Raw genomic sequence first — 17144 nt, 5'->3', positions numbered from 1 at the left:
GCACTAAGGGTTCTGTAAAGCACCGAGGTGGAAATGTTAGAGTCTGGGGCTGTTTCTCTTATAGTGGTGTCAGTGAGCTTGTGTTCATTGATGGAATCATGAAGTCTGAATAGTACAGAGAAATTCTGGATGCAAAATTGCAGAAATCTGTGAAGAAATTATTTAAGACACATAAATGGCCCTTTCAATACGATAACGATCCAACGCATACCAGCCGCCTATTGAAAGAATACTTTGCAAAAAAATTAAGGTCTTAGAATGGCCCTCCCAAAGCCCTGAACTAAACTCTATAGAGCACCTAGGAGATACAATGGACAAGAACATGTCAGATTGTCGATGCTCTAGTGTGGATGAACTGAAAGCTTTGGTGGCTGTAACCTGGAGGAAACTTTCACCACAGCTTTTACAAATAATTGTTGATTCTATGCCCAGATGTTGTCAGTAAGTTCTGCGAACGAAAGGATTGCAAACTAAAAACTAAAATACTTGAACTTGTAATCTTTAATGAAGCCATTATCAAGTGTCCAAATAATTTTTTGTATTAATTTTAAACCAAATATCTGTTGTTTTATAATTTAAAATTAACAAGCTTCTTTTTGTTAAATGTTCTGCTCGAAAAGTGTGCTTACAGTATTTTATCTTTCTTTACAATAAATGCAGATTTGTTTGACATGTTGTTCTCAAATGGAATTCATGCATTTTTAAGTTCAGCTTAAGTGTCCAAATACATTGTGGGGCCACTGTGTGTGTGTGTGTGTGTGTGTGTTTGTGTGTGTGTGTGTGTGTGTGTGTGTATATGTGTGTGTGCGTATATATATGTGTGTGTGTTTGATTTGTGGACTCACATTGTAGACTTTCTGCTGCTGATCTATCGCAAGCTTTTAGATCACACAGTCTAACCTTAACCATGTCTAAAAACAGTAAAACTGATCTACAATCAGACTCAACAGAGAACACTTTTAGATTTCAATCGTGAACGGGGGACAAACAGTAGCATTTGACTGGAAGACCTCAGAGGTCTTGAATTCTGATGGGGACAGATAAGATCCACAATGTATTGTGGAGCTGAACCATGCAATGCCTTGAAAATAAATAACACCTTAAACTCAATTGTGTATTGAACTGTTAACCAGTGGAGAGACGCCAGCACTGGTGTAATATGTTCCCTCTTTTTATTACCTGTCAGAAGCCTTGCATCTGCATTCTGTACCAGTTGCAGGCAGGACTGTAATTGCAGTAGTCAAGGCGAAAGGATATACAGTAAATGCATAAATCACTGTTTCCAGATCTTTAACAGATAAAATTGATTTCAGTTTAGAAGTACCTCTCAGTTGAAAGAAGTTACCTTTTACAACACTGTTTATTTGGTTTTAAAATTTCAAGGCTGGGTCAAAGGTTACACCAAGACTTTTAACATGGTCAGACACATTCACTGAAATAGAAGTTAATCTGTTCTTGATCTCATTGGTGGAAGTAGGAGAACCAGAAACAATACATTCTGTCTTATCATTATTAAGCTGGAGAAAGTTTCACACCAATCACAACTTAACACCTTCCATGCACTGAAGGAGGTAACTGAAAGAGTGAGTGTCTCCTGGTGTAAGAGGAATGTACAACTGTGTGTCATCTGCATAGAGATGGTAAGAAATATTATTCTTGCAGAAAATAGAACCTAATGGACACATATATAGTGAAAATAAAATAGGCCCAAGGATAGAGCCCTGAGGAATGCCACAACTAAGGGGTGCTGATGAAGAACACAAACTTCCAATATTAATGCAAAAGGCCCTGTCAGTTAAATAAGACCTGAACCTATTTAAAGCAGTACCTATCTATTAAAAAAGGATCAAGCTGAGACAAAACAACCTTTTCAAGGACTTTTGATAAAAAATTTAATTTTGATATAGGTCGGAAATTATTTAAAACACTGGGATCCAAATTTAGTTTTTTAACAAAATTTTAAAAACTGAAAAAGTTAAATCTAAAAAAATAAAATAAAAAAAAAAGTATACTCAGGGCATTCATTACTTATATTTTTAAATAATAGAATTAGAATGATTTGTAATGAATGCTCTATACTTGGAAGCACATGTAACTTAGCCTGTCCTCAGCAAAATGTCATAATGTTAAACGGCCAGACAAAGTGTTTAAAAATGCAACAAATTCATACATGTAAATATAAATATCAAATGAAAGGTAGGGATCTGTAAAATATCAAACTATACATGAAATAAACTTTAAATTATATTTTCCATTAAAAAATAAAAACTACCTATCACTTTGCATCAGCTCCATCAGATTGTTTTTTTTTTAATCCTGAATAAATCAGACAATGTCATGGTCAGCTGTGGGTGGTTTCACATATAGTACGTTTTAAGTGAACCAAACCCAGTTTGGTTAAAGTGAACCAGAAAGGGAACCATCCGCAAATGACCTGAGTGCTTTTGGTGTTCACAATATAAGTGGACTTAAAGAGACCCAAATTCTTTTTTGGTCCTCTTAACATTAATGTGGTCTCAGACACCTTGTTGTTTACACCACAGCTCCTTAAGAACTCTGACTCCATTACAGCTAGGGCTGTCACGATTATGAAATTTGGCTGACAATAATTTTTCATAAATAATTGTGATTATTATGATAAACAATTGTCATACTTCTTTTTTTTTTCTCTCCCCTTTTTCTCCCCAATTTGGAATGCCCAATTCCCAATGCACTCTAGGTCCTCGTGATGGTGGAGGACAAATCTCAGTTGCCTCCGCATCTGAGACCATTGATCTGCGTATCTTATCACGTGGCTTGTTGAGCACTTTACTGCGGAGACGTAGCACATGTGGAGGCTTCACACTATTCTCAGTGGCATCCATGCACAACTCACCACGTGCCCCAACAAGAGCGAGAACCACATTATAGCGACCATGAGGAGGTTAACCCAACGTGACTGTACACACCCTGGCAACCGGGCTTTCTTGGTTGCTTAGGAAGCCTGACTGGTGTCACTCAGCACGCCCTGGATTCGAACTTGCGACTCCAGGTGTGGTAGTCATTGTCTTTACCTGCTGAGCTACCCAGGCCCCAATTGTCATACTTCTTAAGGTTCACATATGCTTATTACAGATAGGCCTACACCTTAAGTAATAATTTATTGATGTTTAACTTGAAATCATATAATAAAATGGGGCTATATGATTACTTTTAAGGCTTTAAAGAATATTGAGTTTTTCATAAAAAAATATTGCACAGGGATAGAATTACATACAAAGTAATATTTTCTGTGTTATATAATTTATGAAACTCAGACAACATCGCCAATTATATTACATTATGCATTAGTAATAATGTATACTGTATTTCTGTCCTAAATTCTTCACTCTCTCATGTTATGTTAAGGCTCTCCGATAAAACCTACAAGCCCTTATTTTGCTTGAAGGAAAACATTTGAAATTCTACGTGCATTTGAAAATATGTGTCTTTATCTATCATCTCGAGAGTAATGGAGCAAGCAAGCATCTCCTCCTGCGTATCATTTACATTGTGTGTATGAGCCAAGAACATTTGCCGTTGCGCAAATAAAATGAAAGAGAAACTATAAAAATCCTCACTTGTATTTTCATGGGAGTTTGGTACGAACCGCCATAGAGGGTACACCCATCAGAGCACTTTAAACGGTTCATCTTAACAAGCTGCTCTGCTCTGAATACGGCCGGTCTGTTCATTTAAGGTGCTCAAATAATACAACAAGAACGGAATATGAGACACAAAAACACGTCATGGTAATCATGGTATATCTATAGTCGCTTAAAATTCCCATATGTGGACAGTAAATTGTGATTGGAAAATGATGTAAAGCAGCTATGTGTGGCAAGCCACGAGGTACTTATGTTATAAAATGCAAAGCAGACTGGTACCTCTTTGCTTTCACATCGCACAAATCAATCGAACCACAATAGGACCCACAAACGAACCATACACAGTACAGAGTACGGTTCACTTTTGAGATAAGGGACAAAACATGTTCTACATCTTTTGGGTCCTTTTGTGGTTCGATTAGGTGGGGTCTGAGACCACTTGGGTTGTTCACATATACACGTTATACCACTCTGAGTGCGCTTGGAGTGCTCAAACAAACTAGGTGTGAAAATTAGTGATGAGTCGTTCGCGAACCAGTCGGCTCTAAGAGCTGGCTCTAGTAGGTGAACGTTGGGAGCCGGCTTACATATCAGAAGAGCTGTTGCTCCTGTCAATCAGACATGCAGTGTCAACCAATGAACCAAAGATGCGTGAGGGAGGGCGGAGCCAACTCACTCACAGACACAGTCACACACTTAGCAGCCGAGGAGAGAGAGGAAGGAAAACTGTGAAAACAACCGCTGGAAAATGAGTCGGAAGCACAGTAGCATTTGGATGCATTTTAATAATGTAGACAATGTTAGAGCACAGTGTAGAATTTGCCAAAACAAAATCTCATATAAAGCCGGTTCTACGAAGAACCTACACCAGCATATGCGAACTGTGCACCCAACTGTGAAGCTAGCTGTAGCAGAGCTTCGAGAAACTAGCGGGCCTGCTAGTGATAGTGGTGGAGCCAGCACCTCCACACGTGGAGATGTATCCACTCAGTCAAGTAGGCCTAATCCGCAACCCTCAGCAACGCAGTCTTCTATGGCCCAGTTTATGCCAAAGTCTATGTCTGTAGCAAAACAAGGCCAAATTGATATTGCATTGGCTAAAATGATTGCCACCGATTTCCAGCCATTTCGATCGTGGAGGACAGAGGTTTTAGAAATTATAGCTGCAGTTTGCAAATTGTTATTTATTTTTCTTTGATATGGTGCAATATTCTATTATGCTGTTCAGACTGTATTCATTTTGAATGGTTAGATGTATGTGCACTTTGTTTATATACGTTAAAAAGTTATACTTTGAATGCAAATGTTTAATAGCATTCCTTTTCATAACAAACCAATGCATTTTAAGGTAGAATATGATTTCATTTAATTATTTTATTAGAATTGTTTTAACACCAATCATAGTCAAACTATCGCAAACTGTTTGACTTGAAAAAATACAAGTCAATACAAATTTTAAAGAGCTATTTGGGAGCCAAAAGAGCCGGCTCTTTTTGGTGAGCTGAGCCGAATGAGCCGGCTCACTGAAAAGAGCTGGAATGCCCATCACTAGTGAAAATGCCCTATAACTCTGAGGACCACTTTCCCACTTCCTTCTCATGGTGGATGCAACAGTATGCACATTATGGATTCAGCAGTAGAACACATGGTCTAGTAAGTTTTATATTTTTTCATATTTTAAGCAAACAATGTTTAAGTCTCTGCGGGCACAGCTTCAACATGTCAACTCTGTCATTCCCATTATGATAATTTCTGTTAAAACTGTGCGATAAATTTTGGCATTTTAGTTTAGAGGCAGCTTCAACTGAGGTTAAGATGAAAAAAATATAACATTTTGTCAACTCCATCTGAATTTTCAGAATAGTGTGTAAACAGAAATTAAATGTATAGAATGATTTTATCTCTTAACTCCTACTGAACACCAATTTTCAGAAAAAAAGCTTTTTAGAAAAACCTGTTCCCTTACATGGTTCGTTAGCTGACACCTTTGTCTAAAAATATATCCATTACAAATTAATTTAGTATTAAAAAAATAAAATGTAAAACCTGTTTAGTCCCTTATCTCAAGAATTTAAAGTTACACATTCAACAAAAGCTTTGTAATCAGTGAAATTTTAATTCAAAATAAAAATACATTAAAATATGTTACAAAACATTTTTTGTTTAGTGGACTGCAAAAGTGAGTTCTGTAGGAAATGCTGCTTTCAGTTTTCCTCACTATAGTTGAACTTGATTTTTCTGGATTTAGATACTCTACAACTGGAGCATTAGCAAAAGTTTGCATGTGTTCTCATGTCTACTACATGCTCATGTGTGAATAAATCATTCTTAATTCCTGACTCGGAACTTGCTTACCTCTGACCTCTGTGTCAGTCTCCAGTTGTGGAATGAGACAAGAGATAGAGCTGGACCAGAGGGAGTGTTTGCATAAAGCTTCTGCTGTGGACACTCATCCATCTTAAACACAGGGAGCAACATTTGAACACTAATGACCCTGCTCCTGCTTTGCTCTCTTGACCTGGAGAGCTGGTGGAAAAACACACATACATTTGAATGGCTTTGACAGCAGCCCATTTTCTCAGACACAGAGACCCTTTGATCTATCTTCTTTAGCACTGAGTTAAATCTCTCTGGTGCTCTTTGTCTTGCAAGGAATTTGTTTCTGCTTTCTTCCGTTAAGATTTTTTATGCTCCTGCATTTATAGATGGATAGAGACAAACAGACCGGATCAGCAGCCTTAAGCAGTGGATCCATGATATCCCCCCCATTTGAAAGGCAGTTTCTGTAATAAACTTTTGACCCCAGATTTATCGGTAGTAACTTTTGCTCTTGAACTCCTTGGCCGAGTTTGTCTGTTTTACAGTACACAATGTCTTGCATTATATGACACTCATTTAGGACACATTTCTATTATTTTACAAAAAAAAAAAAACATGTAAACTCTTTATTAGGTGTGTATGCTAAGGCAATCATTTGTTATACTTTTGCTATACTGAGGGATAAGATTTATTTTTATTATTTTTTTAACCCTAACCCTAATTTTAAAACTTTGGTGTTAAACTTTGTGTGATTTTGTGTGAAATGTGATTTTTAGTGGTTGACTGAAGTCAGTTGCCCTTAAAGTTCACAGGCAAAGTAAACCATAGGTGGAGTTCATCACATTAACTATGGACATGTTCCACTAAGTTTTGCACCAGAGAGTGTCCAAAAAATGTTTGTCTTGATTTTGAACAGCGTATCTTTTGTTCAATAGTAATTTAGGACCAAGCTTTTTGTTAAATGCTTTGCTTAAAATGTGTGCTTGTACTCTCTTGGTTTGAATGTCCAAATGCTTTGTATAGAGGAAGAGTTGTGCCAGAAGTGGTGTTTTATAAGAAAAGAAGATAAAATGACAGTAAATGCAGGAAGCCTGACGTACAACAGAGAAATCTCTTTGGACATCAATAGTACAGGTGTTCATCAGCATGTGAATCAAAGGATTCTCGTCATGTGCGAAAACACTGTCAGATCCTGTTCCAGCTCCAAAACAACACCCCATTCTAGAGGTCTTCACGGGTCCACCCTAACCCGGAGACCTGACCCGGGAACCGTACAGGTTCGGATCCACATTTTATATGGTCAGCCAGGTCCGGGTCGTGTCCCATTCTATTGCTGCGGGTCCCGGGTCTGTTTAACATTATGTGTAATACCCGAGTCGATCCGAGAACACCCAGCCGTGATCAGACAGCGCTGGTGCTGTATGTGTGTGTTGTAACTAAGTTGCAACATTGTAAAATTAGGATGAGAAAATGCGGGCAGTAAATAGAGTGAAGTCAGAGGCAGAGCGGAGTTAAGGCACATGATAGCAAAATAGCAATGCTAACGTTAGCAGCTGTGGCAATGAACAAGCAATCGTTATTATAGTTCAAAAGGGCAAACAGTCAAAGTTATCTTAAGCGAGAAACAAAAAAACAATTCTAAACAAGTTGCGTTTGTCATCAGTCACCATGACAGCAAGTAGACTTTTGAAGCTGAAATAATGAGTGGATTAGCTATGCTGTTTCAATCAGCAAGAGAGGAATCACAGAAAACCTGGATATATTTGACCAACTTTCTTGGCAAGGAGGATGGATTATATGCGTCACAGCCAGGCACAGGAGAGAAGGCTACTAATGTTACATTAGGTAAGACACAAAGTTTTGTTATCACAACATTTAAATTAACTTGTTAATAGCAATCAGCTGTGAAATCAGTGTCGATCAAGTCTGTATCACCCGGCCAGGTCCGGGTCCCAGCTTTCAAATTATAGACGGGTCCGGTTCAGGTCCAGGTCTGGTATTTCTCGGTTCTGCATGGGTACGGGTCCAAGCTTTCAAATAATAGAAGGGTCCGGTTTGGGTTCGGGTAGTACATTTCCGGGTCTCTTTGTGTTCGGGCACAAATTTTTGGACCCGTGAAGACCTCTAATTCGAACTGCTACTGTAAGCTGTTGTATGAACAGGTCAAGTCAAGTCATTTTTATTTGTATAGCACCTTTCACAGCACACATCGTTTCAAAGCAGCTTTACAGAAAATCATACATTTCAAGACTCACACCTGTAAATAAATACAGTTGTCAATCCCAAACACTGAATGTGTGAATGTAGCCGTCTCAGTTTGTTTAGGTCAGTTTTTCACCTGGTCACTTTTTCCAAATTAGAGACTATAATATTGATTTTTACTATTGATACACATGTCAGGTTAGGCTTGTTGCATAACAGTCAGAGGAATGGGGGTGGGGGGGTGGGGGGATAGGTTCTCATGCTTCCTCTGTGAATTATGCAATCACTTATTAAACTGGGTTCTCCTTCCTTTTAGCTTTCAAACAGTATGTTAAATCAACATCATAAGAACATTTTATCCCTTTACACCTTAAAGAATTCCCCTAAATGTTATTGGCACACACAAAGATCTCACTCTTAAATGTTAATATGTCTTTATATTTGTTTTCCTAATACTGTGTTTGCATTTTATCTTTAGATTTGCACACACTTGGGCGGGGTTTGATCGGGGTTTGAAGAAAGTTCCTTCCTTATTTCATGTGTTGCAGTCTTGCACACTCCTTAGAAACACGCCTTAAATGTCACAGTTTTTTCTCTTCTGTCTGTCTCCTAACTACAGTTTTGTTATGTCTACCCCAGTTAGCACTGATGGACTCTGTTCCACTATCATCCATCTTACTGGTCCAAAGTCCTGTCAGTCACCACTCTGGGTCTGTTTACTCAACCCTCTCTCCCTCCCCCTGTTCTCTCAGGCATCTGCGTGAACTGCCAAGACAACACCGACGGACCAAGCTGCGAGATCTGCAGGTATAATTTCTACCGAAGGCCTGGGTCTCCTGTGACAAACACCTGCATCCCCTGCCCCTGCTCCAGCGTCACCTCCACAGGCAGCTGTAGGCTTGGTGAGTCCTTCTCACATGCACGACAGGCTAGCATTGCCCATTAGCATAGCCTGCTAACTTTATTATTCAGCTCCTCTTGGTCTGGTTGCTGCTGGAGATCTCCACATCTGGAAAAAAGCAGAGTGCCCCCCTCCCATCTGTTCTGGATTACATGCCTTGCATCATTCTGGCCAGCTGCCTGCTGCCTGAGTTTCTAGGTGGGTGGACATTGACATTTAAGAGAGAAGAGGTTTATTTTAAGTGAAAGTGAAACTGGAAACTTTTTTTTTTTTTTTTCTGTCTTGGCCTCTTCTCTGAGCAGGAGGAACACAATCCACACAGGATATGCTTATGAAATATAAAGGCGAGAATGGATGAGGGAGTTTCTTGTGTCTTTTTCAGACTGTATTTTGGTCAATACTCCCTCTCTGTAGCCTGATTTTACTTGCAATATGTTTGTGAGGTTTGTTGTATGATCTGTTTATCTGTGAGTGGATTGCTGGGTATGCTGACAGCAGCAATAGCGTTCCTCTAGTCATACAGGCAGGTGTAATAAGGTATAGACCCATCAACGAAAAAATACCATGTACACCAGCAAAAGAGCAGGTGCTTGCTCAGTGTTCTGCATGTATGCGTGCAGAGCTGTTACAGTAGGGTTTTACAATTGATATTTTGGGTAACAAAGGGGGGACTATGGCATAAACTAGAAGCATTACCCTTCAGTATTACAGTCACTATGATAATTTATCTTTGTAATGTAAATTCTATGGCTAAATATCATTTCTAAGATACCTGATTAACACCTGTCCATTCCTTTGTCAATGTACCATAACTACAGTGCCAAACTCACTCAACATCTGCTCTTGGATTTGAGACATATGGTAATACTTGGGGTGTGGGTTTTGCCAGCCTTGACAGTCTTTATTAAACTAGTATTAAACTACTTTTCAGGCACCTGTTCATCAACTGCAAGTTAAATTCACTCACTTACCTTTCTAAAATTTGCCCTCACATGAATTATACTGTTAAAAGGGAAGAAAAAAAACTTAACAGCCATTTCTTACCATACATACTTACATATTTAACAATTCTCTTACTACACCACATGGCACCACAGCAGTGTAAAAATGGTTTCATCTTAGCTCTGGATGAGACTCAGTATTTCACATGTGAAATTCACAACCTGCTTATGTAGAGTTCAATCACAGGACAGCGCAACAGCCCTTTACCTTTAAAGATGGGTCTACTGTGAGCTCTGAGGTTTTTAATCGATGGTATGCTTCTGTTGAAATCATCAGTCTGCATTATTTCAGCTTAATTTTTTTAAACTGTTTAATAGCGGAATTTATCATTAAGAACTACAATACACATGATCCAGCAGAGAAAGATCCACCAATCAGAGAATCGTGGTCAACAAAGTGCAGCAAACGAGCCCAGTAGCTTCCACCAGAGATATTTTATACTGAGATAACAACCTCCATGTTTTTACCATAGGAGAGAGCGTAACGGTCAACCAGCTTTTTACAACCGTAAGTCACCATTTGTGGGTATCATACAAATGAATGGGGAGAACCGTAAACTTGACACCTATGTGTCGCAAAATTGTCCATGTCTTCTCTGATAAAACATGAATTGTATCTTATTAAACTCCACACATAGTTCATTATAAAAGGATTGTTTAGTGTAAAACATGTTGAAGATTAGTGAATAGGCAGTCAGTTCATTAAGGGAAGAGCTGTTTCCTCACAAAAGAAGATTATTCAGTGTACTGAAGCATCATCTCCATAGACATCCATTCAAAAAGAACGGCCTCTGGTCTCCTCGCCAGTGTACCACCCATTGAATATCTATGGCCCCGCCATGTTATGCAATTTGTTGCCAAACTTGTAGGCTCCCATTGGTAGAAGGCTCTGGCGTCCATGCACTCCCATGATGCACTGTGAATGACGAAATTAAGTCGATCCCCCTACGCTCTCAATCTTTTATATTTTATATATATATATATGAATATTTTGCACACAAAATAAAACAACTGTATTGTTTGTATACTTATAATCAACAACTTTAAATCAGTATTTTTAAATATTTCCATTGATTTTAATTAGATATTTAATTCACAATGCTTCAAGGGATTATAGGAAATTCCCTAATGAAAATCAGTAAGTACACAGTTTTGTTTGTTTTTTTTAAATACTTTTTTGCTTCAAATCAAAGCTTATAGCATTGTGATTCACCTTGAAGCTGGTTGGTTTGGTTCATGGATTAGAATTCTTTTTTTAATGAAATCTTCCATCCATCCATCTTCTATAGCCACTTGTCCTATGCAGGGTCTCCAATTAACTTAAAGGAATAATTTAACCCAAAAATGAAAATTTGCTGATAATTTACTCAACCCTCAGGCCATCCAAGATATATCTGAGTTTCTTTCTTCATCAAAACAGAATTTAACACTTTTAGGATCTCATTTCAGGCCTCCTCCTCTAAACAATGCAAGTGAATGTCCTCCATTTTTTGACAGTCCAAAATGCACATTTAGGGTGCATCAAAATAATCCACACGACTCCAGTCGACAAATAGTCCTTCTGAACACAAACAATTATTTTTAGAAACAAAACAATACTTATATACTTTTTAACTACAAATGTTCCCTTCTGTACATCTCTGTGACGTGTGCTCATGAGAGGGATGATGTAAGCTCATTGGTAAGGTCACGCATCACGTGGAGGAGGAGTCAGGAAGCGCGTCATTGTTTACATTGTTTTTTTTTTTTATTATTATTATTTGGAAATTATTTTTTATTTATTTGATATTGTTTTGAAATTGTTTTGGACTGTTTTGGTTTGTGAATGGCACAAGTTTCTCTTGTAAACAATGACGCGCTTCCTGACTCCTCCTCCACGTGATGCGTGACCTTACCAACAAGCTTACGTCATCCCTCGCATGAGTGCACGTCACAGAGATGTACGGAGCGAACATTTGTAGTTAAAAAGTATATAAGTATTGTTTTGTTTCTAAAAATAATCAATCGTTTGCATTCAGAAGAACTTTATTTGTCGACTGGAGTCGTGTGGATTATTTTGATGCACCCTAAATATGCATTTTGGACCGTCAAAAAATGGAGAACATTCACTTGCATTATTTAGAGGAGGAGGCCTGAAATGAAATCCTAAAAGTCTTAAATTCTGTTTTGATGAAGAAAGAAACTCAGATACATCTTGGATGGCCTGAGGGTGAGTAAATTATCAGCAAATTTTCATTTTTGGGTTAACTATTCCTTTAACCTGCATGTCTTTTTGGACTGTGGGGGAAATCCGAGCACCCAGAGGAAACCCATGTGAATACGGGGAGAACATGCAAACTCCACACACTCTCTCTTTTCCTTTCTTGCTAAATTGGTGAAGCATCAAAGAAGCAGATGATAAACAGTATTTTAATATTTTTTAAATCTTGATTCAAAAAGTTTGGCCTCCCATTGTAGTATTTAATGAAAAAGTAAGAAGAGACTGTATTAAGAGGAGAGAGCACACATCATCATGTCTACATCCAAAAAGCAGCCCACACTTTAATAGGAACTACAGTACAGGTTTTAGCCTTTGAGGATTTGTGATTATGGTAATGGAATGCTAATAACCAGCACAGTCAGGACAGCGTCTGATTAGCCAACAGGCCTTATTTTATTCTGCCCGCAAATCCCTGATGTTGCAGCCTGATGAAGTAAAAGGGAGCACACGAGTGTTAAATTAATTCCTCATTTACACATCAGGGCCACACTTTTATTAACCAAGCTCTCTAAAGAGCAAAATGCGGCATCAGCCAAACTGTAGACTCCAGCTCTAGAGATTATACTGCCGGCCTGCTGGACATCTCAATAGAGCTAATGTGGAAACAGTGTTTTACTGGGATCCACTACTAAACAAAGGAAATATATAAAAATGTCAAAAGCACCAATAGGAGGAAGTGAATAATTCACATGTGTGCATGTTGAAAAGGTTACTCAGCACCAGAACAGAGTACATGGCTTAGATCATTAGTTTACACCCTACAATGCACAATGGGGGGGCATTAGCTCTGCTGCTGTGATTAAAAGGTTGCTGGTTCAAGTCCCAGCATCCAAAAGTACTGATGTAGTTGGATTGCTGGTTCGAGTATATACTGTAAACCTTTTTGGTTGATTAGTGTCAACCTGGGGATTGGCAAGCCTTATGCTCTTTAAAGGCCCATACCGATATCTAGAGAACAGAGTGGTCAATATACTGTATATAATTTAATATACAACAGTTAGTTCCGGTCCTCGAATCTGACTGGATGAGAGACGTTCCATGAGTACTGATGTCTCAGAACATCAGCACTCAGACACTTCACTGTGTGTATCACTCCACTTGTGTTCGTGCAGTTCTAAACTAAAGTGTAAGAGCAGTGCAGATGTGTTAAGAGCTATATGTCTCTTTACATTTATTTTTGATATTACTGATTTTAGCCAGTAAATGACCATTTTTGTGTGTAATATAAGCCAGTTCAGGTGATGTGAAGTGAGTCAGCGTCAATCAGTGTTTTCACAATATCACACTACCAATTGTACTATATGGCCCTAAATCAGCATTGCTGTGATTACCTACGGCTGTGATTACCTACCCCTTGCTCGTGTGATATTGCTTAAATATTTAATGACAGCAAATAAGGTGTACACAGAATTGTTTAATTTAAATATTTTTTTTTGTTATTTTTTTATTAATTTTCTAATGACTTGCTTTACACAAAATGTAATCACAATTTACGGAAAAATAAATTATAGAAAAAAAAAATCTATTTTTCTATTCACTAGAAAAAAATAGAACAAAGCTACCCTACTCTAGGTACTGCAGAATTAATCATAGGATACATTTTATTAACACTGCATATTCTGGCTTTGTGGAGACACATTTAAAGTAACACCATGAAAACAATCACCCGACATTAGAGAGAGAGGAAATGACAGACACCTCATAGCACAACTCCTGTTTGACTCATGTAATCCAGTTTGAGTCATCATCCTGCTGTTCTTGAGTGACTTTTTGCCTCTCTCCATAGTCATCTACAGTCTGGACACATCCCTCAACACTCACAGCCAAATTTAAAGACTTGCCACCCACCATCTCATCACAGGAAACACAAACACTGATGTTGAGATAGGAGTTTGTGTGTGTCTAAATATGTTGGTTTGTTCCATGCCCAAGGTGTCACACATAAAATCTAAGAAAGTAAGCAAGCAAGTTATTTTATTTTTCATTTGTAAAGCTTACACAGGATACACTGAGCATTAAAATGCTTATGACGAGTCTCGGAGGACAAGACAAGACAGTACAAAGTAAATACATACAGACAACACAGACCAACCTGAGCTCATATTAATTTGTAAGAATAGAACAGGATGGCAAATTGGTAAGAAATGAACTTATACACCAACCAATCACATACGCTTTACTTGTATCCTTGTAGACCAGTGTTTCGTTTCTTCCTTGTTTAACAAAATGTGTGTTGACGCAAAGGTACACCTAACAAAGAAGTTTAACACTTAACACCCAACCATGATAGTATTGTAAAAAGCCCTTTTGTGTACAACAAAAAATAGAAACTTCCGGATTTGTGCGTTCATATTATATTTCGTAATTTTAACCTCTAACCCAAACCCCATATCTGAATATAACCATAAATTTGAACCTGTGGCCATGATTGTAATTGATAAATAAATTTTATCTTTGACTGAAGAAAGGAAATATGGGGTTTTTGAAGGAGACAAGGGTAGTGTATGTGATTGGTTGGTGTTGTACGTCTAAAATACTGTATGTCTGTTACCATTTTTAGATTTAATTCCCAGACTTGTCCGTTTCTTTTACTGTTTTTAAATCTTTGCTCTGCTCTCTTATGCAATATGGTCGAGAGGCCATGGCTTCATTCACGATATAGCATGCCCTTGAGTACCTTAATGCCTTTATAAAATGGTCACTACTTCAAATTATTGACACACATTTTCATTTAGACATTATTTTATTAGCTCTAGACTGGTTACCCACTGAAGCTAAGCAGGGTTGAGCATGGCTAGTACCTGGATGGGAAGCCTCCTGGGGAAAACTAAGGTTGCTGCTGGAAGAGGTGTTAGTTAGGCCAGCAGCGGGTGCTCACCCTGTGGTCTGTGCGGGTGCTAATGCCCCAGTATAGTGACGGGGACGCTATACTATAAAAAGGCACTATCCTTTGTATGAGACGTTAAACCGAGATCCTGACCCTCTGTGGTCATTAAAAATCCTAGGGCACTTCTCATAAAGTGTAGGGGTGTAACCCCAGTGTTCAGGCCAAATTCCCTGATTAGCCATTATCAATCATGGCCTCCTTATATTCCCCATCCATGAATTGGCTCTATCACTCTACCATCTCCTCTCCACCAACAGCTGGTGTGTGGTGAGCGCACTGCGGCTGCCGTCACAACATCCAGGTGGATGCTGCACACTGGTGGTGGTTGAGGAAAGTCCCCTGTTCCTTATGTAAAGTGCTTTGAGTGTATTGTCATAGAAGCGCTACATAAATGTAAAATTAATTCATTAATTCTTTCAAGCAATTTCATTATGTGCTAAGCTTCTGTTAGAAGATATGGTCCCTGACATGTAAACTAAGGCCTCTATGGGTGCTTTGCAGAGAGTGATTCACACATAGAAGATAGGTGAACAGGTGTTTCATGTCATAGCTGTTGCTATATTGTGCATTTTAGCATGGTTGAAACACTTTGCCTTATCAGCGCCCAGGACCAGAAGTATCTGTTTTATAAGTGGGAATATATAAGCTCTTACATTAGTTAGCCGGGGTTAGGCTGGGGTTTCTGCATCAGAGAAAAATAGATTTGTTTAGATTTAATGTCTGGGAATGACTGGATTTGCTTAGTGTCATTAATTAATCATTTGTGCTCGCTGCTCTGTCTGAATCTACAAATGTGTCTCACTGAGTGAAATTTATTGAACTTATTTTATTCATTATTGTTATTTTAATGAGAGAAATTTTTTACTGTCACATGGCGCAACACTTTCTGTTGTACATTGTTGAATCAAAACCCATTAGGTTTTTGCACATACATGATTTGGTAAGATCCTGTAAGTGGAACACAACTGACAGGCACAGATTAAGCTCTCATCTGTCATTAGAAATTCATGTAGTCATAGCGCTTATTGTTTGATGGACAGGCTGGAGGAGGGATATGAATATCACTGAGTTTTAATAATCTGGAATAATTTTACTCTCTTTTTTTCCAGTCTTGCAACACAGTACCCATACAGTATTTAACCATATTGTTTCCCTTGGTTTCATTAAGTCTCTCTTTAGATATCTCTTCTACAGAGTGTCTCATGAATATTTAAAGCCGTTGTGAATGAATGTCTATTTCAAACCAGTTGTCAGTGACAATTTGTCAAGTTTTGTGGGAGACAAGGGCCTTATTTGCTCTGTCTGGAGTTTGGATAGGATGTATAAATTACATGTAAAAGGACCTTTTTTTTTTTAAAAGTTACCTGGGTCCATTCAAAGTTTGTTATTCTAAGAACTCTGAAATATCTCAAGAATACAAGAATTTTCTGGAATTATACTGGTGGCCAAAGGTTTGGAATAATGTACAGATTTTGCTCTTATGGAAAGAAATTGGTACTTTTATTCACCAAAGTGTCATTCAACTGATCACAATGTGTAGTTAGGACATTAATACCATGAAAAATTACTATTGTTCAGAACTGCTTCAAAGAGTTCTCATTAAAAAAATCCTCCATGTGCAGCAATGACAGCTTTTGCTTTTCTAGTTGTCAGTTTGTCCAGATACTCAGGTGACATTTCACCCCATGCTTCCGTTAGCACTTGCCAAAGATGTGGCTGTCTTGTCGGACACTTCTCACGCACCTTACAGTCTAGCTGATTGCACAAAAGCTCAATGGGGTTAAGATCCATAACACTCTTTTCCACTTATCTGTTGCCCAATGTTTCTTTGCCCACTCTAACCTTTTCTTTTTGTTTTTCTGTTTCAAAAGTGGCTTTTTCTTTGCAATTCTTCCCATAAGGCCTGCACCCCTGAGACTTCTCTTTACTGTTGTACATGAAACTGGTG

The 17144-nt window shown here is 38.3% G+C and overlaps 1 protein-coding gene across 1 annotated transcript in view; it reads left to right on the top strand.

Annotated features, from left to right (window-relative positions):
- The window catches only part of LOC127440217 (multiple epidermal growth factor-like domains protein 9), a 143199-nt gene that overhangs the window by 102046 nt on the left and 24009 nt on the right, over nucleotides 1-17144 (top strand). Inside the window, exon 4 of the mRNA XM_051696686.1 lies at nucleotides 8900-9049. Within this exon, the coding sequence (XP_051552646.1) occupies nucleotides 8900-9049 (150 nt within the window). The remainder of the gene's footprint in view (nucleotides 1-8899; nucleotides 9050-17144) is intronic.

This window comes from Myxocyprinus asiaticus, chromosome 4 (assembly GCF_019703515.2).
Source record: "Myxocyprinus asiaticus isolate MX2 ecotype Aquarium Trade chromosome 4, UBuf_Myxa_2, whole genome shotgun sequence".
NCBI classification, from domain to species: domain Eukaryota; kingdom Metazoa; phylum Chordata; class Actinopteri; order Cypriniformes; family Catostomidae; genus Myxocyprinus; species Myxocyprinus asiaticus.
Note: the sequence above shows the minus strand (reverse complement) of the source record. Positions and strands in the feature narration are given on the sequence as shown.